This window comes from Gopherus flavomarginatus, chromosome 6 (assembly GCF_025201925.1).
Source record: "Gopherus flavomarginatus isolate rGopFla2 chromosome 6, rGopFla2.mat.asm, whole genome shotgun sequence".
NCBI classification, from domain to species: domain Eukaryota; kingdom Metazoa; phylum Chordata; order Testudines; family Testudinidae; genus Gopherus; species Gopherus flavomarginatus.
Window position 1 is genome coordinate 118,951,961 of NC_066622.1, and position 27,777 is coordinate 118,979,737.

A 27,777-nucleotide genomic window follows, 5' to 3' on the forward strand; every position below is an offset into this window, starting at 1 on the left:
ATTTATAGATTTCTATAGTCTTTCGTGATGAACATTTAGAAAAAGCTGTACTCAAGCCAAAATTTGAAAAACACATTAACTACCCTATATTTCGTGCATACAGCTTTGTTAATATGCCGCAAATACTAGTTATGTATTAACTTGATTTAAATCCAATAGGTGCAGGGATCCACTTTTGTTGATTTTTATTGCCTGCTAGCAAATCATAATTCCTGAAGGTAATTGGGTTTTTTATGCTCAGAAAGAAAATCTGCATGGTTGAGGCTTGGAAACCTTATGCTTAAACCCCATACATGAAGCACTGATCGTCTTTGTGTATTACTCTCTCTTCTGACTACTGCATTATGGTCATCATCCAATCGTATTGTCAATAGGAGAGTGACACATCTGCAAAGACGACACTTTTTTGTGTCTTTCTGTAGCAAAATACTCACTCTATTTTACAATATTGATCCTTTATGCTGGTTTATGAGTGATTACAGTAGCTGAAAATATCCACATGGAAGTGTGAAGAGTTGGAGGGCTCTCATTTTGCACTCTACATTCAGATGTGCGATAGGGTGAACTGAAAATTACCACCTAAGTTGTTGTAATTCTGTTGTAAGAAAAGATTACAAAATTTTGTAACGCCTTGGTGGACATGAACAATGTATACAAGAATGGCATACAAACCATAATCCCGTCGTTATATTCTCTTCCTCTAGCGAATTCCACCTTTTACCTCCACGATAGGCAAAGTTGTTTATTTAGAAAGATCAACAAGTATCTCAACTCTAAACTGCATTTTCACATGCAGATGCATGACTTCACTGAAATGGAATCTAGCTGACAGATATTAAAAATATATTTACAGGATTAAATAAGAGTTTATTATCACATTTAACTGCTTTGTCTGATGTACATTGCAGGTTTCTGTGCAGCATAAAAATAACAATAAAAAACCCCTTTCTTTTATGTGAAAACCAGAACTGATGAGATGGCAACAGCACTTGTTTAGCACATCAGCACTACAACTGCTTGAAGATAACCAACATTAATAAAACTGGAACAAATCTGTTGTTAAAATGGACTGCAACACTTGAAAACAAAATGCATCAAGTTAAGGCTAATGAGAATAATGTAAAACAGTTAAAACAGATAGACCATTAGATGTTTAAAGGTTGAAACACCCAATAGAAGAGTGTCAATTTTAACATTTCATTTTTCCAAACCCATTTTGTTTAATTTAGTACAGGTAAAGAGAGGCTAATGAACAGATTTTTGCCCAACATATATATTATGAGACTTTAGCCTTTTGTAAATCTGAAATATTTAAACATTTAAGCAACTATTTTGTTTGGGATATTAACCAATCAAAAGGAGGGTTATTCATACTTTAAAGCATTAAATGCATGTGCTATCACCATAAACTGCAAGTTTTGTCATTTACAAGTAAGGGATAAAGCCCAATAGTACACAGACTTTTTAATGGCACAATTTCACATCTTTTGGGCAAAATTAGAATACAAGCAGTAATTAAATAAAAATATAAGTGCATCCAAACATAAATTCTCTAAATATACCACATTTCATGTTTCCAAAATGGTAAATTTCTGACAAGAGCTGCGATTCAAATTAAAATAAATGTTTGTGTATTTCACCCAGAGATGAAAGAGGTAATAAACCCAGGGGAATCTCTAAACAACCTTCCCCAACGCAATCCCCTATTTCTTACATAAAATAAACTGTATGGAAGTATAAATTCAATGCACAGATGGCAAAGAAATTGCAAATAGCTGATAACGTTTGGAATTAGAGATTCTAAAGCCCAATTGTAAATTAACTACTGTTTGTAATTTACTATGTGCACTTCATATTTTTAGTACAAAAATGAGACTGTAAATGAAGCTAGTGTGGCATAGAGCCACTGTAAACCCACCAAAACCAAAGTATGTGTATGACATTCATTTGGATGATTTACCAGTAAGTTTTTCCTACAGAAAAAAGGCAACAGTCATTTTAAATTATATACCTTAGGCTAGTACAAAAAATTGAAACAACCCCCTTCTCTATTAAAAGAGCATGCACACAGAAGAAGGTAGACCACATTTGTTCCAATCAGACGTCTTGGAATTATCAAAATTTCATTTCTGGTAAAGATCAATTTGGCTCACCATAGAAAGTTGCTTTGAAGGCTACTGATAAATTGTTTCCCTTTCAAAAACTAAAGTTCAAGGCATGATAGTGCAAGAGGTAAGTTTTGATTTTAGAGAACATTGTTATTTGTAGGCTAACTGTGCTTAGTCACTAAATCCCAATCTATTGTCTTAAAGAAAATATGGCAACAAAAGCTACAAGGTTTCCAGAAATTTCATTTTGCCTAAATTTACCAGTACATCCATGAATCTCATCAACATTAACACAACTTGATTATCCTAATGATTCCATTATAAAACTTGCAAAATGTATCACAAGGTGAATAAGCCATCTAGTGCAAGTCTTCTACATTTTCTGTGCACAGTAATCCTCTTTGTAGTTTATTTCCTCCAGGTTAAATCCCCAAAAATTTTCTGTAACAATTATGAAAAAAAAAAAAAGAGTGCCATGTTGAGTTTTTGTTCTATTATATCTGGGAGGTTTGTGTGTTCCTGGAATCCCCATCAGGATGCGTCAGGGATCGTGAATCCCTTGTCTGTGAGTATTCACTGTCAGATGACTCTGTAGGTTCAAGCAAGTTCTCATAATCACTGTCTTCTGATTCATCAACAATGTCACCAGCTCCTCTTTGTGAGGAAGGCATGGATGCGCCATTGCCAGAATACTTCAATCCTGCATTTGTGGAAACATAATTGGAAGAGCCCACTGCTTGAGGTCGAGGCATGAAAACATTGCTTTCTGGGAGACCATGCCCCAAAGTACTTTCTTGATTGCTCACACTGAAATCAGAATAAGGAGGAGGGGGATCAGAGGCATCTGAGTCTTCAAGTGTGCAACCTTCCACAGCAAATCCAGGGTACAACATTCGTGTGGGAAACATAGATTCCAAATTATCAGTTGACATTTGCCTGGTTAAGATGGCTTGCTGCAGTCCTATGAAAGACAAAAGGAAAATAAACATGTCCTAATTACACTGAAAAGCATGAAAAGTGATCTAGTTTTATGTTTATGTTGGTCAGTGTTTACGGAAAATTCAGGTATAGTGAACACATTAGAAAGCATCTGTCTTGTTTCTTGTGGAAAACTGCATAAAACTGGCAAAAAAAAGTGTTCTGTTCTCAGTGACTTTATTTAAACAAATCATTTTATGGATTGAAAAGATGCTATACTGTGTAAACTTAACTCTCAAACCTCTGGGAATTAGATTTCTACTACTACAACGTTTCATATAGCTTGTCTCTTTTCAGATTAAAATGGTGTTTTATGAACAGTTGAGGTGAAGCCAAAAGCACCAAAGTTGATTTATATGGAATCATTTAAATAGACAAGATGTTACTCACACAGGAAAAAGTTCAAGCACATGGATTTGGTAAATTAAGACACAATAGGGTTCAATCTTTGACGTACAGTACAGGGAGTGGTGAGATAGAAAGATGAAAGGTTTTTCAGCAGCTGAGAAGTGCATGCAACATAAAACATCAATCACTCCCTTGATCATCTTATTGTACTTATAAAAACAATAGATTTTAATGTTTTAGAAGGTACAGGTCTCAACTGACTTTACTGCAGCAGAAGTAGAATTCACACCTACCTAACAATAATTGCTGAGTATGACAAGCTTTCTGACAAATAGCACTACTATGGGGACCTGAACTGCAGAAACGTTCATAGCAAAGCTCCCTTTCCCCACACTGCACTGGGAGCATGACTGATACATAATCAACTCTCCAATGCCAAAGAGGAAGTTTTCCAATACTGAGAAAATGAGAAGGTGGAAAACCAGCTACAACACTTAATCTAATGATTTCACATATGCAGAAGCTGGGTATATACTTTCCTGTCTCACCCTATCTCAAGCAATTCTCGTCTGCTCAGACACAGGCTCTCAGGAACTGACGCCTACAGCCCACTGCTAACGCTGTTCAGTTCTTAGTGCCCAGAATCTGTTGCCACACGGACTGGGTTCAGCTCTGGCCGCTCTTGCTATCCACTTTCACCTTTCTGCTGGTTTATGCAGCAGTGGTCAACTGAGCTGCATTATCCCTGGTCAAGCAGGAAGCAGTAATGATTCACACTGACTGTGTATTACAGGTGGTCAGTGAATAGGTAAGAGCCAGCATCAATCCTCCGGGTTGAAGGAAGGAAGAAGGCACCCTTCAGGAGGTGGGCTGGGAGATCAAACTGTTGCTGCCAAAATGCCCAAGCAGTAGCAGGTACCATGTGCATTCCCATGCTGACTGGAGGAAAGGTCTCTCAATCCGAGTAGCGGAGAGGCCCATTACAAAGCTTGGAATACTCACTAAACAAAACAATCCCTTAATCCCAACCACACATCGAACCACTGAATATAGAGCTGATAAAGGATACTCTTGCTGGCAGTAATGGCAGGGTTATTTTTGTAAATTGTTCCATTAAATGGATGGAAAGAAGCAGTGGCCCTTGGCAGGAATGCTTGAGAAAAATTAAAGACAATTATATAACCATGTGTTCCAGAGTGAAACTCTCCAGAGCACCCTTCTGGCTTTTACTGGTGAAAAGAACAACAGGAAGTTCAGATGCTTTGTTTTATATTACCTCGAATACACAATTGCCCTATATTTCACTTTGCACTCAAATGTTCTCCTTAACACCTTGTTTATACTTCCTCCCTTCATTTCATGCTTCTCTTTCTCCATCCTCTAGCTATACTTCTCTCCCTCATCTCCACTGCCTTATGTCTGCCAAAGTGAGTTAGATCAGCACCGTTTCCTCAAATGCTGGAGCACTTTACCAGTTTGGCACCAGCCCAAACATGTTCAAACAATGGATGTAACTGAGCAAGACAATTGTGAAGCAGCAGAAAATAACTGCAAATTAAGCAGTTTTGTTGATTTTGGATTTTTTTCTGGTAGCCCATAACACATGCCATGAAAATTATTCTGACAAAATGGCATAGAACTCGAATGAAAAACATGAATTTTTAATGTGGAGGACATATTTCTACCATAGTAAGCTAAATCATACCCCAGCAAATCAATACAAGAATGGTATGTTTTGAGAACCAGTGTAAACAAAAAGTATGTTTTGATACATGAGATCTTAAATCACAAACCAAAATAGAATTAAGATTGTCCTGTTCTACTTATGCTTCGCACTGTCTGAAATAAATCAAAGGATAAATGAGTCCACCTCCGACATAATACCAGATGGCAGTATTTCAATACTCCAAACTAATATTTCAATTACAGGATTAACACTGACAAGTAGGAAACATCAGTGATGTTTGAGAAAGACACTATGTATCTGTCTATATTTACCAGTAATTACTCCTTAATGTTGGACTGGCTTTGCTGGATTCTAGCTTAACGTGCAAAAAAAGATATCGTAATTAGGGCTGTCAATTAATTGCAGCTTTAATTGCACTGTTAAAACATAGCATACCAATTGAAATTTATTAAATATTTTGGATGTTTTTCTAGATTTTCAAATATATTGATTTCAATTACAACACAGAATACAAAGTGTACAGTACTCATTTTATATTTTTATTACAAATATTTGCACAGTAAAAACGATAAACAAAAAAAATTATTTTTCAGTTACTCATACAAGTACCATAATGAAGTCTTTTTATCGCGAAAATGGAACTTATAAATGTAGATTTTTTTTTTGTTACATAACTGCACTCAAAAACCAAAACAATGTAAAACTTTAGATCCTGCAAGTCCACTCAGTCCTACTTCTTGTTCAGCCAATCACTAAGAGAAACAAGTTTGTTTACATTTACAGGAGATAATGCTGCCCGCTTATTTACAATGTTACCTGAAAGTGAGAACAGGCGTTCACATGGGACTTTTGCAGCCAGAAATTGCAAGGTATTTACCAGCCAGATTGCTAAACATTCGTATGCCCCTTCATGCTTTGGCCACCATTCCAGAGGACATGCTTCCATGCTGATAATGCTCGTTAAAAAAAATAACCCATTAATTACATTTGTGACTGAACTCCTTAGGGGAGAATGGTATGTCTCCTGCTCTGTGTTTTACCTGCATTCTGCCATATATTTTATGTTATAGCAGTCTCAGATGATCCAGCATATTGTTCATTTCAAGAACACTTTCACTGCAGATTTGGCAAAACACAAAGAAGGTACCAATGTGAGATTTCTAAAGACAGCTACAGCACTTGACCCCAAGTCTAAGAATCTGAAGTGTCTTCCAAAATCTGATTAGGATGAGGTGTGGAGAAAGCTTTCAGAAGTCTTAAAAGAGCAACACTCCAATGCAGAAACTACAGAACTCAAACCACCAAAAAAGAAAATCAATCTTCTGCAGGTAGCATCTGACTCAGATGATGAAAATGAACATGCATTGGTCTGCACTGCTTTGGATCATTATCGAGCAGAACTCATCATCAGCATAGACGCACGTCCTCTGGAATGGTGGTTGAAGCATGAAGGGACATATGAATCTTTAGCGCATCTGGCATGTAAATATCTTGCAACGCTGGCTACAACAGTGCCATGCAAATGCCTGTTCTTACTTTCAGGTGATACTGTAAACAAGAAGCAGGCAGCATTATCTCCTGCAATCTAAACAAACGTGTTTGTCGGAGTGATTGTCTGAACAAGTAGTAGTACTGAATGGACTTGTGGGCTCTAAAGTTTTACGTTGTTTTGTTTTTGAGTGCAGTTATTTTTTGTACATAATTTTACATTTGTAAGATCAACTTGCATGATAAAGAGATTGCACTACAGTACTTGTAATAAGTGAATTGAAAAATACTATCTTATTTTTACAGTGCAAATATTTATAGTAAAAAAATAAAGTGAGCACTGCACACTTTGTATTCTGTGTTGTAACTGAAATGGATATATTTGAAAATATGGAAAACATCCAAAAATATTTATATAAGTAGTATTCTATTATTGTTTCACAATGCCATTAATCACGATTTTTTTTTAATCACTTGACAGCCCTAATTGTAATTATTCCAGTTATTCATTCAGATCCAGTTCAATCCAACAGCAAACAACAGACAACTGATGCTGATTCATAAATAAAATGTAGCAGATATTTGGTAGGCTGACATGTTAAAAGGTTAAATGAAGATGCCCCAGTCTAATGGATTAAATGCTAGTATATGAAATAAAACTTGCGATCTCACTGATGTATGGGCCAGAGATATACTAGACCAGTGGTTCCCAAACTTGTTCTGCCGCTTGTGCAGGGAAAGCCCCTGGCAGGCCGGGCCGGTTTGTTTACCTGCCGCGTCCGCAGGTTCGGCCAATTGTGGCTCCCAGTGGCCACAGTTCACTGCTCCAGGCCAACAGGAGCTGCTGGAAGCAGCACGGGCCAACGGACGTACTGGTCGCCACTTCCAGCAGCTCCTATTGGCCTGGAGAGGCGAACCGCAGCCACTGGGAGCCACAATCGGTCGAACCTGCGGACACGGCAGGTAAACAAACCGGCCCGGCCCGTCAGGGGCTTTCCCTGCACAAGCGGCAGAACAAGTTTGGGAACCACTGTTCTAGACAATTACTACAGCAGCACTACAGCTGTACTGCTAATTACCCCATCAATTAGTTATTCTCTTCACCTCATGCAGTTCTTCCAGTGTGCCTCACTTAACTAATGTTGCTGTACCAGCTTCCCATCACAAAAATCAGGCCTTCAATAATGTACTGACATCTACTAGCCTGAGACTAAGCCTATTAATTCAGGAGGAAATTTCCCTGCAATTCCCATGCTCTTACATCCCCTGCAGTTTGGAGTCATATGCAGTTGAGTACTGTAATGAAACATCATAAATAATTCAACTTACTATTTACTACCTTTTAAAAAAGGTTTTTCTCGAATAGTTTGTCTTCTTTCCCTTCCTGGTTTCACTTCACTTCTCTTTTCCTATAAGAAATCGCTATCTGTTCCTGTGTTATTTCCAGGGTCTGTTTCCTCTTTTCTTTTTCTCTCTGTATCCCTTAATATCGTCCCCCATTATTTTCTGTTTCACTTCCAGCACTACCATAAAAACACAATCCTAACGCGCACACATACACACAAAAAGCACACACAACTTTCCCGCCTTTTCAGTACTACAGATCTCTTTTCAAATGCCTACCATCATTTGTCCCACTCTCTCCACATACTCACTCAGACTTCAAAAAAACAAGAAAACCACTCCCTCATACACAGGAAATAATTTTTTCAAGACCCTTGTAGTCAAACACCAAACAGAGATAAGATGCCCCACTGTGCATGGACAACACCCAGCTGAGAAAAAAAATCCTTCCTCCAGTGGGTGCTTGGTTTCCTATTAGGTACTTTTAATGAAAAATTTGAACATAAGGATATCAAATATAGTACAGATCTCAGCAACCACAAGAACATTAACTCTGGAGACAAAGGATATCTGGCTTTTCAGCTGTCTTTTAGTAATTGCCAGCTGCCACCACAGGTGATGTACTGTGAGTCCACTTGTATAAATTGTGGGCCACGTACTGGCTTACAGCTCTGCTCTCTCTGCTGTGGAATGTGACCCTAAGAGGGAAGCTGTGGATATCCTTGGCCTAAGGGAAACCAAGAGATGGTATAAAGTTGACATAGCCTGCTATATTAACCTGATCCTGAGGTGCAGGGGGATATTCTTGGGCAGGCTGAGGGCTGGAGGGTATCACCGGAGCATGCTGAACTCCAGAGAGCTCTGGCTGGCTGGAGCTCTGACTCCATCCCCATCGGACAATTAGCTGGCATAGCCAAGAGCACCCATCAGTCCACTCTATGCCAAGGGCTGGTTCAGGTTCAATCCCAGCAACACAGAAGCTGAGAAGTGGCTGACAGCCACCTTCCTCCTCCCACACTCAGCAGAATTCAGCCTGATGTAGGCATCTGGCCCTCCATGCTTCAGCAATAGTGATACTAGCATAGGTCATTCACCTACAGGAGAAACAATTCCCCACCAAATTCTTTATCACAAAAATCAATATTTCTCTCAGAATGAGTTCTCTTTATAAACTTCCCAAAGAAAAAACACACAAGTTAGTTAATATGAAACACTGCATGCATTTTAATCCGTTGTTAAAATCATTGACGTATATGCTGCACTCTCCTATAGTCACCATGCTCTAGGTAAGATGATGTAAATTCACGTCCTGTAGTCCAAGGCCTGATAGCCTGCATTAACCTATCTGATACCACACATTTTTTAGAATAACTTAAATAACAGAACCTGAGCAAGAATTGAGCCAGGTATCTACAGGAGAAAAATGTTAACACAGATCACTTAGCCTCTCCACAGTTCAGTTTCAAATTTCAATTTTGCCAGTTCACACTGCAAAATCTTAGAAAGTTGTGTAATTATATTTTTCTTCTGGCGTAGAGAACATTAAGATGTGTGTTGCAAGTATTTTCACAAACTAGGAATCATTTCCGTCAAAATCTATCACAGGCATTGTAAACATGAGTTTGCAAGAATAGCTATTAGGTTGACAACAGCTGTGCCCCATATCTTTGTCGCAATAAGAAAAACAGGCAGATCATTCCAATGAGTCTTAAGTCCACGTTTCTACTAAATGTTTTGTCCTTACAGATCCTGTTTATGAAACACAAGTGTAAAGGAACTTACTTATTTTTTGCTCCTTTTCATTTTTTCTTTGTGTTATTTGCCCTTTTAGTTTGTTTACATCAGCTTGGAAAGATTCAACAACTCGTTCACTCTTTTCTACATCTATACATACTGCCTGGGAGAAAAACACAATAAGATAAGTCATACTCAAATTCTCCAAAAGTCCATTAAAGAGTTACACAACTTGGCCAGAGAATACTATCAGACTAGAAACAATACCAAGAGGATGAACTCATACTGAACCAGACCATGAAATGAGATCTTGAAAACTGATTTTCACCTACTGATCATGGCCTATGCTCAGCTGTTGCAAGATGGAAAGAACTTCCAAACAGTTTAACACTACTTCTCGTGTGACCCTGGGTAATTCACATAGCCCCTCTGTGCCTCTGTTCCGCATCTGTAAAATGGGGATGATAGTACTTCCCTACCTCACAGAGATGTGGTGAAGATACACTAAAGATTGGGAAGTTCTTTGAGATCTATTGCTGAACAGTGTTATACAAGAGCTGGGTATTATTATTATAGGAGGACGCTCCTAACGGAAAGAAGTTACCTCTATATTTTATAATCTGTTACACATGATTCAGATAGTCTGCTAATCTTTTCTGCACTCAGTATCAAAAATAAGGCCTCATCCACACTGACTGAAACTATACTAGCAACAGCCACGTGAGATTATCATGACTGTTAAATATAGTAAAGATCATTGAACTGTTCAGATTTTAAGATCCTGATAGTGATGTGTTAATGTAACATTTATGCTACACTTCCAGCCGTGCTGTAGCTGGGTGACTAGGAATCAGGAGATAAATGTGTTGCGACCTGATCTCCTGGCTGTCGCACGGACAGATTCTACATTTGTCCTCTATCTCTAAGTTTTTGATAGTGAAAATTAAAAGGTGTAGTGAATAAATGAAAATACATAGATCTGTTCTTGCTCTATTAAACATATTTTTGGTGTTTCTAGTTTGTAACATTCTTTGCGAAACACGTGTTTCAAAGTTAACCAACAAAAGGAACTTTAAACACTTGATATAGGATAAAAACAAGCAGGTATGTGTGCACAAGCAGACTTAACAGTGCCATTTAGACACCAAAAGACTCCAGGGTCACAATTCTAGGAGCAATAAAGCAGTTCCCCAGGGAAATCAGTATTTTTCCATATTTCTCTCAAACACCTTGCTAGCTAAACGCACCAGTGACTAGCGCAGAAGCATATATCTAACTCTACTTACTGCTGGTAAGCAGGAGGTACTAAACAAGGCTATCCCATCAACCCATTTATTAACACATTTGTGAATAACTGCTCATGGAAAGAGAATCTTTCTTTACTCTGAGTGCCATGTTCTGGGCAGCACTGAGAGCAGAGCTGACGAGGTCCAGAGAGAACAGTATCTGTCCACAGGTTAGCTCAGAGAGAAGATTGCTCTGATGTTAGTGTGCACACACGTGTGTGAAAAATAAAAGTACATCCAGCCACCTTCCAAACATGCAAGGCCAAATTGCGACTTGCCCACTGTGGGCTACTTATATCACAGGTCACAGTGGGGACACTAAAGGAAAGCAGCTTCCACAGGGCAGGGTTAGAGATGGTAAGAGCCTTGACTCTGCCTCATTCCCCGTTTTGCATGCCAGCCAGCAAAGCTGAGCTGGTAGAGAGGGGAATATGACTTGCTACCAGTCTATATGAGGAGCACATTACTCCAGGGGGGATATAAAGGGGGAGCCTCAGTCACAATTCCCAAACATGTCTGATCCTGAGGCAGCACAGCTATATGCCATCATCTACTCAGGACAAGTTGGAAATTGACAATCTAGTCTTTAGTAGATTTCTGAAGACCAGCAGTGAGCCATTTTCAGATGTCACAGATACGATCACAGCAAGAGTCTTTTTTTTTTTTTAAACTGACCCAAGCATTGTATCCAAAGCAATGTACGTTCCCTGCAAAATATCTGTCAGTTTTAATAAATGCAGAGTTCCCTACAGTATCGAGTACAGAGTGAAATCCCAATGTTGCAATCAGATCCATGTGGGGAGGTCCTTGCACTGCTGTGGTGTCCTACTGACTTCAACGGGGCTCTACTTTGTGGGGGATGGGGAAGAATTCACCCACACAGATCCATTTGCAAGATCTGGACACTTAAACAAAATAGAAGTTTCCCTAAGATGTTACTTAACATTATAATTACTCTCATGTGAAAAAAAAAAAAGAAGGCTCAAAGAGCCAGACTCAATAATGCTTATACCGACTACTTTTATAGAAGTATCTGTTAAATGCAGGTCACGTGGGAAAAGGTATAAGAGAAACATGAATGTTTAACTAGTAAAGAAATACAAGTCATTTCTCATATTTCCTTAAACCATTTTAAATTCAAAATAAAGCTGCGTTTCCTTACAACTCTGGGCTACTAGAGCTCAGAGACAGAGGCACAACATGAATGTTGACCAATATTAAATAAAATTAGTTACCTGTACTTTTTCCTGAAGTGCATTATAAACCTGATATATAGCCCTGATGTCCTTCATCACTCCATCTTTATCAAAAAAATCAGTACTAAAAAAAAAAAAATGCAGAAATTACAAAAGATAACATCACAACTTTCTCTGTCTCTCTGAGCTGCTTTTCTCCAAAGCACTTTAAGATTTGATTTTTATATTTACACAATGAATTAAACTTCATATATTGCTAAATCGTTTCTATCCCAAGGAACCAGTATCCAGGCAACAATGTATTAGCTGCAGAGGCTCTTTCTGGAACAAAAGGCAAAACTTGTCGAGTCTGACACTAACAAGATTAGACTCTTAAAAAAAAACCAACCTCCCCCCTCCAAGCTTCCATGCCGTAACTGGAAAAATGTCTTTGCTAGATAACTAAACCATTTTTAAATGTTATTTTGCAGTGTCTGTGCATTTTATTTAAATGACTAAGAATAAACATTCTCAAACCATGAGTCAAAGCCTGCAAATCCACTCTACATAAAGAACATCCACTGAACTCAGTGGGAATTCTGCACAGGGAGGGCTTGCAGGATTAGGCTACAATTAGTCTAATTTTGATGTTGTTGCAAACCTATAGAATTCAGATCCGTTCATTTAAAAAATATGTTTTGCTGTATAGAAAATGGTGAATGCATAAAATGGAAGCAGATTACTAAACAGCTTCAATACTTAGTTCTGTTTCTTGCTGAAAATCCATATTCATGTTACCATTTAGGAGGCAAAAATTGTAGAGCTTCTGGATTATACTTAATTTAAAAAAGAACTCCACTTACCCATGTTCCTTAATAACTTTGGCATAATTCTGAGAAGTATTTGGCACTGAAGAAACCTTGTACTCCTGCTGACTAGTATTGCCTAGATTGGGAATTGCAAGCGACACCCTTTGATTATACCTGTAGAGAAAGTTTAGAAAGAGACCACTATTATTCTTCCAAAGATTTTTTTTGCAAGTCTTGGTATGCTCTCACCTCCCTACCCAAAGTGGACAGGTCTGTCTCCAAGCAAGGTGAGTACTTGAGGAGCTCAACTCCTTTAAAATTTAAACTAATATACATTTCTAGGTCAGCTGTATTTTGAATAAACAATTTGTCATATTCAAAGATGGCTTTTTGTTTTTAACACATTAACGCAAAACCAAAATTGACCAGCAGGTGGATCTATCTTTGATACCCCCTAAATTGTCGACTGTGCACTAATCAGACTATTGTAGGTGCAGAAAGGAAGCCACATTCCCAGCTCAGTAATTTTGGAGAAGTAAAGCCATACTGACTTCTCATTTCTCTTTAGAAACAATTTTTTCACAGTCTATTTTTAGTCTAAAAAATGTATTGACTAAAAAATAACTTTCCACTGCCCTGACTGAATCTTAGCTTAATTTATGAATTGATTCTGGAGAAAAACATGCTACCTTATTTTATTATGTACATAAAAAACAGAGTTTGACTAGTCAATAATTATTTTCAATACAGATATTTTTAAAAATAGTTCTTAATGCTATTAGGAATTTCAATAAAGAGTATAATTACAACCACACTGTGGTAGCTGATGTGAATATGGACTGTTTACCTTCGGTTTGGTCTGAAGAGCACATACTCTAAAGCATGTGTTGAGTTATTTGCAGTCGAGATGAAGCTGAAGAGAAGGAAGACAAGGTCAGGCACTCCAAGAATGTGGGTCAGCTGTTTATGGATGATGTGCTCTCTATATGACATTTGTTGCTGAGTGTTTCTCCTAAATCTGTACCATCCAATAACATTCTGTAATGAAAGTAAAGAAGAAAAAACAAAGTATTAATGGAGACAGAAAAGATTTATAGTTTTATCTGTTGACAGCCCAAAGTATGGCTAATGTAGTTAAGAAACTGAAAATCTCTTCATGCTATATAGGAACCCACTTATAATAGAAGGTCATATTTTAGAGGCAAGCCTCAGAGCATCTTTTCTTTGTTGCTACTTGCTCAGTTTTCAAACCTGGTAGATTTTTTTTTTATTTTGAGGATTGCTGCAACAAACTATTCACTTGTGTTGCGCTTATGAGATACATTTTCAATGACATGCATCATAGAACAGAATTGCAAATTTATGTTTATTCACAGAAACTGTGGGATTAATCTGCTGTGTATAGTGCTGAAATTATCCCTTTGAGCATTTAATTGTGACATACTGGTATGTTCTGCAGATAACATCCATCTAGTAATTCACTGATTATACTAAATACGAACATGTATTTAACTTGCTAATTTACATGCTAGTTAACATGAAATAAAGAGACAAAATGCAGAAAGTTAGCTCGTTATCAGAACCTGGTTCAGTAAGAGCCATGAGAGTACACAGTATTATAAAGAAAACGTCCATACATTCAAAAAGAATAAAGTAGATTCCACACGTTAACTGTCAATGCACAACACTTGTATTAAATAAAAAAAACAGTAAGCAAATATTACTCAGTCTTTTTACAATAAAACCTCTACTGCTGTGGATTCTGATGAAGCTCAGCTAGCAATCAGCTGAATCCAAGATATTTACTAAATGCATTTTTATTTTAGTTGATGTCCTGGTAACTTAATGGCATTAAGAATCCATTAAATTTAAATCTGGAGTGCTGAGTCACACGACACTTAAAAGCTTTTCCCCTCCTCAAGTGAATCTACTTTCAGATTGCAGATAATGCATCTTTACTGACGGTCTGAAATTGACCTATATCTCAACAAAATAAAACTCAGCTGAAAAGTTGGTGTCTTGATTTGAAAATGTACACTACAGGCTTAACAACTGCCCCCCCCCCCCCCAAAAAAAAAAAAAAAAAAAAAGCCAGACAGTTTTAAGAAGTGTTTTCTGCTTTATCTCCTGAAGGGGAACTGAAAGACTGAAACTTCTCTCATTCTTTCAACAGTCGAAAACATCTTGTTCCCACATACCATATTTATACCGTTCTGTGCTGGAGTTAGGTGCTTATAGAATCAAATGTCTGAGACAGGAAAGACCCATGTGATCATTATTAGACATAAGACATACTTGAGGCAACTGCTTCTGTTGGAGCAAACTGACAAGAAATAAATGGTTACAGGGAACTAAAAGTAGATTTGTGGTACAGGAACTGGTACTGAAATAAGTATTTAGTTTGAACAGATAACTTAGGTCTTATCTTCACTATAGAGTTAATTCAATTTATAATTTCAGTGTTTCCTCAACTCTAGGCCTGTCCACACACAAAGACTCTTACCTCAGGTTGGCTAGACAGTCAGGTGCACCAGTTCCCGCAGCTCCCATTGGCTGGGAGTGGCGAACCGCGGCCACAGGGAGTTGAGGGGATCCAGGCCTGCAGACGCTCCAAGTCCTGACCCGCCAGTGGCTTGACCTGACGGGCCAGGAGCCAAAGTTTTCCAACCCCTGAACTATAGGGTCGGCTTATGAAAGGGTCATACAGTTTTTGCTATTTTTACCTATCCATTTTGGGGGGTTGGCTTATAAACGAATGGGCTAATGAATGAGTATATACAGCAATTGATTATCCTTGCTCTAAGAATTGCTTGTCCCCAATTTGAAGCTCAGTTCTGCTTTTTAGGGTATCATATCTGTTAAAAACTTCTGAAACAAGTGTTTGCTAATTGTTAAGACACAGCACTAGCAAGTTTTAAAATGTGTGTGGAAAATGAACCATTGGTAAGAGCTTGATACTCCTCTCCATTGGTCAACTGTAGAAACAACACATTTTTAATATAGTATTGAATGTGCTAATAGCAAAGTACAGTTGAATAAGGGTACAATAGTTTAATAATAGCTACTTTGTGAGGAAATATTGTTTCAGTTTTAAAATATTTCAGATGGTGGAAATATTTGAATTCCAGAACTGTTTGTCAGACCTTTGTAATAAATAACTATTTTTAAGCAAGAGTATCTGAACATTTTCACAGTAACTGCTCTGGGATTAAATGAGCATTTCACATAAACTCCCATTTCTGTTGGCCTAAATTGCACTGTGCAGTCATTATTATGCAAGTCTAACTCAGCCATTGGCTGGTGACAGTAGATTAATACTAGTTATTAATTTCTGGGGACCTGTACCTAAATCCAAGGTTTCACGTGAACATGAATTTGGTCCTTCTGTTTCTGCCCCTACTTAAATTGACAAAATAATTGGCATGATTGATAGCCTCTGCACAGGATAAGCTTAATCCTGGTATTGCCAAAGATAATGTAAGTCAAGATAAATGGGCAGATTTGAAAAAGAAAGCACTTATTCTAGGCAGTACATTCAGTTGCTCATTTGTATGAGCCCCAATTTCCCTTTTTCCTGTATGTAGACCCTATATGCTATATAAGGGGGAAAAAATAAAATAGAATTGTAGAAGAATATAGTGAAACTTACTTTTCTTCGATCTTTAAGAATTCTGTCCAAACTCTCTTCATTAACTTTGCCTGCATAGTCATAAAAGCTTAAACCAAAAAGGAAAAAAATGTAGGTAGAGTTTACACACTATTCAGATGTCATCTTGGTAAACATACAGTACTTCAATTAATCTTTAGATACTATCTCATAATTTAGCCATAGAATATTAAATCACTACAGCAGCTTTACATTTATCCAATGCAGCAGTTTAGCAACATGGTACCAAGACCACTAATGGTGAAAAAACAATATGCCTTGGTTTAACTACTGGTTTAAAAAAATCTTCAGTGTTGTTGCACCCAACAGCTAAGTGGCAATTATTTCATTGGCAACCCCTTCTACAAGGAGTATGTAACTGGACTGCATAAGTTTCCTCTGACTGGCTCTTGAAAAGCCCTATGTTTGGATGTCTGGGTTCTCCGCCTGCTAAATGGGATGGAGAGAAAGAACAGCAATTTTACATTTCAATTAAAAAATATGGAAACACTTTTTCAGGCTGCAGTCCTGCAATCAGATCTACATGGGTGGACCCTTATACCTGTGAAGTTCCACTGAAGTCCACAGTTATCCATGCAAGTGTAAGGGTGTGCCCACGTGGCTCCATTTGCACGACTGGGGCCTAAGTCAATAACAAAACATGAATTCAAATGGTTTACACATTTCAAAACATGGGATAAACATTTGAAAATGGATTCCTCCTTCACTTACCTGCCAAGTCTTTAGTCTCTTTCAAGAGCTGATATCACTAACTCAGTGCAGGAAAACACTCTGATTTAGAGGTTTATGATCTCAGCTCTTGTCAAGGAAAAACAAAATCCTGAATTCAGTACTTGGCTGGTAAATAAAGGTGGAACCATATTTTGTTTTAAGATTCAAGTTATTTTGAATTTTAAGACTAATAATCCATTACAAATGTGGAATCCTGAATAATTTAATTGCATAATCTTTTCAGTTCACCTTTAAAAAGGTTTAAGCTTTCTTTCACATAAAGTGCCATTTAATCTCAGAAGTCTGTTTTCTATAGTTCAGGGAACCATTATTCCCTGTTTTCTATAATTTGCAGAATCATCATTCTTACATACAAGGATGATGATACTCAGCAATTATTGTAAAAAATTGAGCAACTTCATTTGCAAACTGTTTTGATACAGGACAATCGCCTTTTTAGAACCCTTATTTTTGGCTCAGTTCCCAACACTTGGGAAATGCACTGCAACCAAACCCACTCTATTCAATAGCAGCAAGGCCACAGCTGTTCTTTTCCAAGAGCACAGGGTGGGTCAGCTGCAAGCTTCCTTATGACTGATTACATTTAAGTCAAGAAGCTTTGGTAGTGTGCCAAAAATGTTTTTGTACATGAAGGTTAAAGGAAGAGCACATATACTGAGCACCGCTACTGATGAGTAGTATATGCATTTGGAACATCAGAGTGGCCATACTGAGTCTGACCAATGGTCGTTCTAGCTCAGTATCCTGTCTTCTGACAGTGGCTGGTGCCAGATGTTTCCCTGGGAATGAATAGAACAAGGCAATTTGTTGAGTGATCCATCACATTGTCCAGTCCCAGCTTCTGGCCACCAGAAATTTAGGAACAGCCAGAGAATGGGATAGCGTCCCAGACCATCCTGGCTAATAACCATTGAGGAACCTATACGTCATAAACTTATCTAATTCTCTTCTGAATCCAATTATACTTTTGACCTTTACAGCATCCCTTGGCAACAAGTTCCACAAGTTAACAATGTACTGTGTGAGGTAGTACTTCCTTTTGTTTCTTTTAAATCTCCTATCAATTAACTTCGTTGGATGACCTCTATTCACTTTCTCCACAGCATTCATGATTTTATAGACCTCCATCATTATCCCTCCTTAGCCATCTCTTTTCTAAAATAAAAAGTCTCAGTCTTAATCTCCCTTCATAAGGAAGCTGTTAGAAAATATACCTTTGCTGCACTTCTCCATACTTTTTTCAATTCTAATATACCTTTCTTGAGATGGGGCAACCAGAACTGAAGGTAGTATTCAAAGTGTGTGTACACCATGGATTCATATAGTGGCATTATGATATTTTCTGTCTTATGTACTTCTTTCCTAATAGTTCCTAACATTTTAGCTTTTTTGACTGCCACTGCACATTGAGTGGGTGTTTTCAGAGAACCACCCATGACTCTAAGAATACTTTCTTGAGTGTTAACAGGTAATTTAGACCCATAATTTTGTATGTATAGTTGGGATCGTGTTTTCCAATATGCACCATTTTGCATTGATCAACATTTAATTTCATCTGCCATTTTGTTGCCCGGGCACCCAGTTTTCTGAGATCCCTTTGTAACTCTCCGCAGTCAGCTTTGTACTTAACTACCTTGAGTAATTTTATATTGTTCACAAGCTTTGCCATCTCATTGTTTACCTCCTTCTTCCAGATCATTTGAGTATGCTGAGCAGCATTAGTTCCAGTACAGATCCTTAGGGGACCTCACTCTTTACCTCCCTCCACTGTGAAAACTGACAATTTATTCTTGCCCTTTGTTGCCTGCCTTTAACCAGTTACTAATCCATGAGACGACCTTCCTTCTTATATCATGACTGCCTACTTTACTTAAGAGCCTTTGGGGGACCTTGTCAAAAACTTTGAGTTTAAGTACACTATATCAACTGGATCACCATTGTCCACATGCTTCTTGACACCAGATACTGGGACATAACCTGAGATGTGGCGAGTCTTGCACATAAATCACAGGGATGAGACTATTCCCTTCTGTAATTATCAGACAACAAATCTGCAGCATCTCTTTTTTAATATAATAAATGTCAGTCATGACACCTGAGGCCCATTCCTTAGTAAATCTGTGGAAATCTCCAAATAAAAACAAATGTGTGGAGCATAACCAGGGATTATTATTTCTAAAAATGCAACTTCTAAACACACACTATAGATAGTAATTTAGAAGCCATCTTTGCTTAGTAACTGCAGTCTACATGAGAAAATTAGATTTAACACAGCATGAGTCTTCTAAATGAAGATATATAGAGCTAGAATCCCTTTTACATTCTGGCAGTGCAGAGAGGCCAGACAGCAGCTTGATCTAGCCAGCTGAAAATTCCTCTGGCATGGGAGAATAATTGGCTGATGCAAAGTCATCATTCTTGGCTCCTACACCACCCTCTGGCCCTGGTATAGGGGTCATCTGGGGTGAGAGTGACCAGAGTGTGCTGCACATCTATTCTCCAGGTCCCTTTGGGACAAACTGGCATAGGTTAAAGCAGTCCCAATGATTCTCCAACCTATACTAGGGTGCAGCTCCACCTCAACTATCAGGGAGCCATGACTGAATCCTTCACTGACACCATTCTCTAATACATCAAGTGAAAATTCAACACAGGAAAGAATCTGGGCCATGGTATCTACACATAATTTGCTGCTATGTGCTTTTTAAGCTAATACTCTACATTAAAATGGTGTTAGCACAGCTTTCAAAGGATGTTTTGTGTGTCACAGTGGGTTCCACTTACCCATATTACTGTAATACAACCACATAGAGAGCAGTTTCAAATGTTACTATATACACTTGAAACACTAACGTATTTCAATGAGCTACCTATCTTTGTGCGCCAGATTCACCCAACAGTGGAATCAGTACAGTCAAACAATAGAAATAGCTTACCTAAAGAGTTTTGAACAAGGCTCGTGGTCATGGATTTCTGTAATAAAAAAAGAAAGTGTCTGTCCCAGCAGCTCAAAACCCAGGGAAAACTGTGGTTGTGTATCTTGTACAAATTTCTTCTAAATCTCCAATAATGAACAATATCAGACAATATATTGCTGTCAGTCTGTGGGGAACTTCTGACAAGAATTGCCCCCTGTAGGGTAGAGAGTAGCCTTCCTGTCTAAGAATGCATTATACTGAGTATAATGAACCTAGGGAACATGTAAGTGAACCTATTAATCACATTTTAAAATATTCTTTTAGGGGTATTAAGTAGCTAACATATTGCTGAGTTTCATATTCATTTGCTTTTAGATGTACCTTCCTATAGTAGTCTGCTTACAGTTGTTCAGTAATGGTACAGTGATAGATTAAAAAATGTGTAGGAAGCAAACAAAACAGTTAGACGTGACAAATTAACCAAACTGGAGGAAGGGAAATGCAGATTAATGACCTAAAAGAGAAGAGGGTAAGCACCACTCTGGCGTGACTACTTTCCTGTCACTCTAGCCAATGTGATTGCAACTAAACAAAGTCACTGCATTATTTTTTCTTTTGATTTCAAGAATTAGTAACAAATATTACCTAAGATTCACATTTAAGCAGAAAAGGCTATAAAAGATCTCTGCTGTGGGACAAGTAAGGGAAAAAAATCAAAAAACCCATAAAGTATATTCAGCTTTTCAATGTGAATCAAAGTTAGTTTATGTGCTTTAGGTACTTGTACCATGTATCCTTCCAGTTATGACTTTTTAATCAGCTGCTGTTTATCATTTATTTGCATTTTTTCTACCAATCCTTCCCAGTGCTTTTGTCTTAAGTACTCTTAAATCCCCTATTCTTTCTCTAGATTCAGCAGCATTTATACAGAAATAATATTTTGAGCTCTGCCAAAGTGAGCATTTAGCAGTAACTTTGCTTGGTATCTTCCTCCCTGAAGAGTAACTCATCACTTGCTGCTCTGAAAGCCACAGAGTTTGCTCACAACTTCGGCAATTTCAGCTCAATCAATCAAACCACAATCTCCAAGAACGGACTTTACACATTAACTTCTCACCATATTCAGACACTACCAAAATAAGTCTTTGCATATCAATGTATGTTTGTCCTTCCAGAGATTTCACCTTGTTTTTGGCTACGATAAGAATGCAGCTGTGAAAGTTACATTTTTATTCAATTGCAAACCAAAGACTAACTTAATTCCAGCTCCAGATTTACAGCCTGACATTCTTGAGTCTCATGGAAATGATTTGCTAAACAAAACCAGTAAATAATATAATACCAGCATGCAATGTAATTACCTCAAACAGCAGTACACATTAGAATTATTGGGACAAATACCTGTTTGTTTTTTTCAGCTACATTGTTATATCTAGACCAGATCTAGGGCTTTCTTTAAAAAAACTGAAACAGTGTGGTCTACTGCAGTGTTTTTCAAACTGGGGTTGCTGCTTGTGAAGGGAAAGTCCCTGGCAGGCCAGGCCAGTTTGTTTACCTCCCCCGTCCACAGGTTCGGCCGATCGCGGCTCCCATTGGCCGCGGTTCGCTGTCCAGGTCAATGGGAGCTGCTGGAAGCAGTGCAGGCTGAGGGACATACTGGCCGCCGCTTCCAGCAGCCCCCATTGGCCTGCAGCGATCGGCTGGACCTGCGGATAGAGCCGGTAAACACACCGGCCTGGCCTGCCAGGGGCTTTCCCTACAAAAACGGCGACCTCAGTTTGAGAAACACAGGTCTACTGGATAGACTATAAGAGGAAACCAGGAATTCTTAAATTCTAGTTGTGGTTCTGTACAGTGAATAGCTGTATATCCTTGGGATATCACTAAACCTCTATGGTAAACTGAGACAATTGATAAATGAGAATGGCAAAAATATTGCACAGTAGTGTTACAAGGCTTAATTTCTGTACATTACTTTCAGGCCTTAATACCAAGTTTTAAATGAATGTGATTTCTTCAACAGGAATTCACAAATCCTACATCTTGAACTATTATAATATTCAAAAGAGCTCTTATGATGGGGCTAATTCCCTATTTTTTTCTAAAATACAAATTATCTTGTTTGTGAATAACATACTGTAGAAGTTTACTGGCAACCCATAATGCCACAACTATTGGTGTGTGCAGCTAGTGCTGAAACTGAAGTGTATTGATACGCTCTATTGCAGGCCTGCACAACATGCAGCCTGCATGGGGTGAGAAGATGCGCTCACTGTGCGGCCTGCGAGGGGTGAGTAGGCAAGCAACAGGTGAACGAGGGGGGCTGAGGAGTCAAGCAGGTGGGCAGTGGCAGGCGGTGAGTAGGTGGAGGGGCAGGTGAGCCAGGGGAGGCGAGGCTGAGGAAAACAGGCGGGCAGTGGCAGGGGGTGAGTAGGCGAGCCGGGGGACTGAGAAGATAAGCAGGTGGGCAGTGGCGGGGGGGGCAGGTGAGCCGGTGGCAGGGGAGGAGGCGGCTGAGGAGGCGAGTGGGCAGACAGCAGCAGAGGGGCAGGTGAGCCGGCGGCTGAGGAGGCGAGCGGGCAGGCAGTAGTGGGGGGACAGGTGAGCTGGAGGCGGGGGAGGGGAGCTGAGGCGGCGAGTGGTGAGTCAGTGACTGACCTGTTCTACTGATCTGATCTGGGTCCCATTCGCTCTCCAAGGGTTGCAGCTGTCTGGAGGTGCCTGCCTTCCACGCCTTGCTCAGTCACACCTCATTCATTCAACAGGGGAAACTGATTACAAAGTGGGGGGAAGATCTTCTACTTTTAGCAAAAAGACAGTTTTCTTTTACCTTAATTATACTACCTTAGGGGCCCGCTATAACATATTACCAAGGTTCAATACCGCTGTTTCGGTGGGGTGGTGCTAGAGAAGGAGGGTTTGTTTCCACAGGGCGGGTGGCGCCGGGGGGGAGGGTGTTTCAGGGCAGCTGGGCGGCACTGGGGGAGTGCTTCGGCGGCACTTGGGGGGGTTGTTTCCATGGACCAGGCGGTGCTCAGCGGGGCGGGGGGGGAGGGGTGTTCAGCCCTCAGCTATTTTCTTTGAAGAAATATGGCCCTCGCCGTTTACAAGTTGTGCAGGCCTGCTCTATTGTCATCGATGACTCAGACAAATAACTAAGTTTGTATAACGCAAATTTAAATTTGCCAAAGCAAATATATATTGAGAAGAAAATCAACAAATTTCTACTACCATACTTCCCCATCTCACACACAGAAAATAATCTGTCATTGTTCCTGGTATCATGTATATCAGTTCAAAACATGGAAAAAAATGTAGGCCCTGTCCTGCAATCAACTGTATGTTAGACAATCCATTACACCTGCACAGAACCCTGCTATAGTCAGTACGGGTCTGCTGGCATACAGATCTGATTGCAGGATTGAGGATTTAGGCTTTCAACACACCAACATCTTAAGACTCATAGAAATATTTTAACGTATTTTTATTTTGATTTATACATGCATCCATTAAAAAGGAGCACCTCCTTGACAATTCTTAAATATATTGCTATCAAACTGACTACTATTACTGCCCATCAACCATTAATCAATATATCTACAATAGCCAACAAAAACCCAGCAGCAAAAAACAGATCTTTAAAATCTCCACTAGAATCATCTCATTTTGTCACAGCAAGTCAAAAAATGCACTAGTCTATTTTCATTGTCTAGAGAAATGCAAAATAGTAAACAGGAAGCATAAACAGTTAATTAGTTATTTAAAATACAATTTTAATGTGTTATTAGTAACATGGGTAAGGATTTTAAACTTATATGATTATGAATTTGACCATACTGCTCTAACTACATTTTATTTAAAAAACAAACAACAAAAAACCTGAGAGATGGGATGGCCTCAGTATTGATGGCTGATTTTTCAGCTATTTACCAAGAAAGAAAAATATTTTGGTGTCCCATAAAAGAAACCAGAAGTTAATGAAGACAGATACAAGGGAGCAAAAAAAATCTAATTTGAAGTGCATGGGTGGAATCATTTTCAAGATTAGGGCCTAAATCATTTCATGTTACAAAATTCAAGCTATTTGTTGAATTTACTGAATGGCTAAGATGAGTTACACTTATTCTACAGAGAGGAACAGTAAAACTTTCCCTTTCCTCGTACTTCACTCATATATATACACACATGGTAGTAAAGAAGAATTTTGGATAACAGTTCTTGGGAGATTGTAAAATCTTGACTTACCCTTACAGAAGGGTTAGCAAAAATACCTATTTTTAAAAAGTTTTTTCCTTTAAACAGAAAAAAAAAGATTCTTATTTATATGAAAAAGTGAACTAACTAGGCACCTCTTCCAGAATTTCTCAAAGCTTAGTACAACTTACCGATTACTTGCAGAAATTCAGTGTTGCTGATTTGTGAATCACTGATGCTAAATGTCTCCTCTTGTCTTACCTCTCCCAGTAGAAATCCTTCCTACAGTTTTAAAAAAAAAAAAAGATGCGGACTAAAAACAGAAAGAAACTATAGTATAATTTATTCACAAGCACATTTAATAAAAGAATTAAATGTAAGACTGTTTGAAATTAACATGTTGATTTTAGCAATTACAAATGCAACCTATCAGTAAATTCAGCGGTTCCTGATTCTAAGTTTCACTTAAGGCCTCTTTATGCAAATCTGGCAGTGTAAAGATGTGTTGAATGAGGCAGAAATTGCTTTTGAAGAATACCATATGTTCAATTATAAAACCTGTGTAAGGGCTCTATATGTACTCTGTTAACCGCCCCTGGTACAGGGGCCATGTTATGCAGATAATATGGAAAAGGAGGTGGTGCAGCCAGAGACGACACTGCATCACAGCTATTCTCTCCTTCCAAGGCCCACAGGAAACAGTGTAAATTACAGAAGCCCTGCAGTTACTCTACTTACACCTGACACTGGGGCCGGGCAATACCATACAATGGAAAACAGTGGTGAATTTAGTAGGCAGCAGGTTTCAAAGAAACAAGAGGAGTACTTCTTCACACACACAGTCAACCTGTGGAACTTGTTGCCATGTGATGCTGTGAAGACCAAAAGTATAAATGGGTTCAAAAAATAAATTAGATATATTCTCCATGAATGTATCTATTAGCCAAGATAGTCAGGGACACAACCACATGCTCCAGGTGTTCCTAAGCCACCAAATGTCAGAAGTTGGGACTTGCCACAGTGGGTGGATCACTCTTAATTGCCCTGTTTGTTCATTCCTGATGAAGCATTTGGAATCGGCCACTGTCAGAAAACAGGATACTGGGGTAGGTGGACAATTGGTCATACTAAGTTGGATCATTCTTTTGTAATTAAAGCCATCTTTCCCTCTCTGTTCCTATCCCAAGCACAGGAGTAGGATAACTGATAATCAGGCCCTACCAATATAAATAATGAAACAATAGGTTGCCATTTGTTTCTTTACGTTCAGATAAGCAGAACAAATTTACACTACTTACCACTGGACTAAAAGCTAATGTCATCAAAGCCCTAAAACGCAAATACGTATTGTTGCAATCTGGACTCTCGGTAATATTTTTAATGACCAGTGCTAGTACGCTGTGTAGGATGAAAAGGTTTAATCCAAATCTGTATTTTTCCCCCTTTTTACTGTACACTCACCCCAACTTTCAAGTACATGGCACACTGATACAAAGCCCTGATCCAGCAGCAGTCACACAAATGCTTGACTTTATTAGAAAGCAGTCATGGCACCAAAGTTAATGACATACATCAGGGGTAGGCAACCTATGGCACGGGTGCCGAAGGCGGCACGCAAGCTGATTTTCAGCGGCACTCACACTGCACAGGCCCTGGCCACCACTCGGGGGGGGGGGGGGGAGCTCTGCATTTTAATTTAATTTTAAATGAAGCTTCTTAAACATTTTAAAAACCTTATTTACTTTACATACAATAGTCTAGTTATATATTATAGACTTAGAGAAAGATCGTCTAAAAACATTAAAATATATTACCAGCACGCAAAACCTTAAATCAGAGTGAATAAATGAAGACTCGGCACACCACTTCTAAAAGGTTGCCGACCCCTGACATACGTGTTTGCAGAATTCTGGCCTACTTCAGACTGTTAATCAAACCACAAATGAAAAAAAAATCTACTTTCAAGGGTGAAAGACCTCTGCAGACATTATAAAATCCCTATAATAAATTCTAGTAGTATGATACATTAAATGTCGCTTTTTTGTTTACTTTGTGAAACACGGTCAATAGAATGTTGATAATGCAACTGACAAACTCTCTTTAAATTTCTGCTTCATGATTACATACATTTTACAATGAAAGTAGAGTGATAACTTGTATTAGGTCAACAAGTAAGTTACAATACTCAAGGGATGGTAAAACTAGGCAGTTTATTTAAGTGACTTATGATCCAATGACTTATTGTATGCCAAAATGATTTTATGCAAAAGTAACTATGTACACTGAAGAGAATATTGCAAAAAAATACTCTCTTATTTATAAGAACAAAGTAGGCTTTTTAGAGTATCGAACTCCAGATATTAGGCAGCTTTTGGAAGCTAGTTTTTGGTTTAGACACCCATGAATGGCCTTATGCGACTATGACACCATACTATCCACCTGGTTAATTTCAGCAGGGGCATGTGGGACAGGCAAGAGAAGATGGAGAATGGGATCCATTTCCTGAATGTATTCAGACCAGAGTTTAAACAACTGGAGCAACAACAGAAATAAACATCCCTTGAGGCGGGATTGATGCACCACTGATGTCAGCAATGCACGGACATGCAAACGCCTAGTCTGGATTGCAACGACACATACCACTTTGCTTAATGCCTACTGCCCTGTGTAGGACCAAGGGGTTCAATCCACCTGGGCTCCCCCCTTTTTCCTGTACTCCTTCTGACTGATTCGTTAGACCAGTTGCAGGGGGAGGGGGGCGCATAAGAGACTCACTTCCCCAAGCCCCTCACAGCAAGCCCCCCCTACCCCCGCCAACTGTGCCCTCCACTCCCCTCACCCCACCCACCGCCGGCCCCGGGCTGCCCCCGCGCACAGGTGAGGCGAAGGCGGCCGGCGCGGGGAGAGCGGGCGGGGCCGGGGGCGCTAGGCCCGGGGCAAGCAGGCAGGGGGTTCCCGGAAGCCCCCCAGCCCCAGTGGGGGTGAGGAGCCCGTTTCCCTCTCAGCAGCCCCCCGGCAGGGAGCGGAGCGCAGCCCCGGACACCTACGTGATCCGCGCTGCTGTTGGCGCTGTAGTAACAGACGGAACTGAACGTGTAGCCCGAAATGGAAGCCGCCATGATGGAGACCACCGCCGCTGCCGCTCCCACAAACCACCGCGCCGCCCCCTCCCGCTACTGCCCCACCGCCCTGGCTTCCGGGGGCGCCGCGGGGCTGCTGGGAAATGTAGTTCCCAGCTGCCAGCCTCAATGCGCGGGCGCCTGGGAGTGGTGGGAGCTGTTGCCCCCGACGGCCCTGGCGCGGCCACCG

The 27,777-nt window shown here is 39.4% G+C and overlaps 1 protein-coding gene across 1 annotated transcript; it reads right to left on the minus strand.

Moving 5' to 3' along the window:
* Positions 1-846: 846 nt before the first annotated feature.
* On the minus strand, positions 847-27,632 carry ABRAXAS2 (abraxas 2, BRISC complex subunit). The gene is made up of 9 exons (XM_050959573.1): positions 27,516-27,632; positions 24,660-24,750; positions 20,293-20,329; positions 16,607-16,673; positions 13,805-13,995; positions 13,012-13,131; positions 12,209-12,293; positions 9,736-9,850; positions 847-3,069 (listed from the first exon to the last, which is right to left on the minus strand). The coding sequence occupies exons 1-9, from the start codon at positions 27,585-27,587 to the stop codon at positions 2,603-2,605; spliced, it is 1,245 nt and encodes a 414-aa protein (XP_050815530.1). The 5' UTR covers positions 27,588-27,632; the 3' UTR covers positions 847-2,602.
* Between the last annotated feature and the right edge of the window lie 145 nt (positions 27,633-27,777).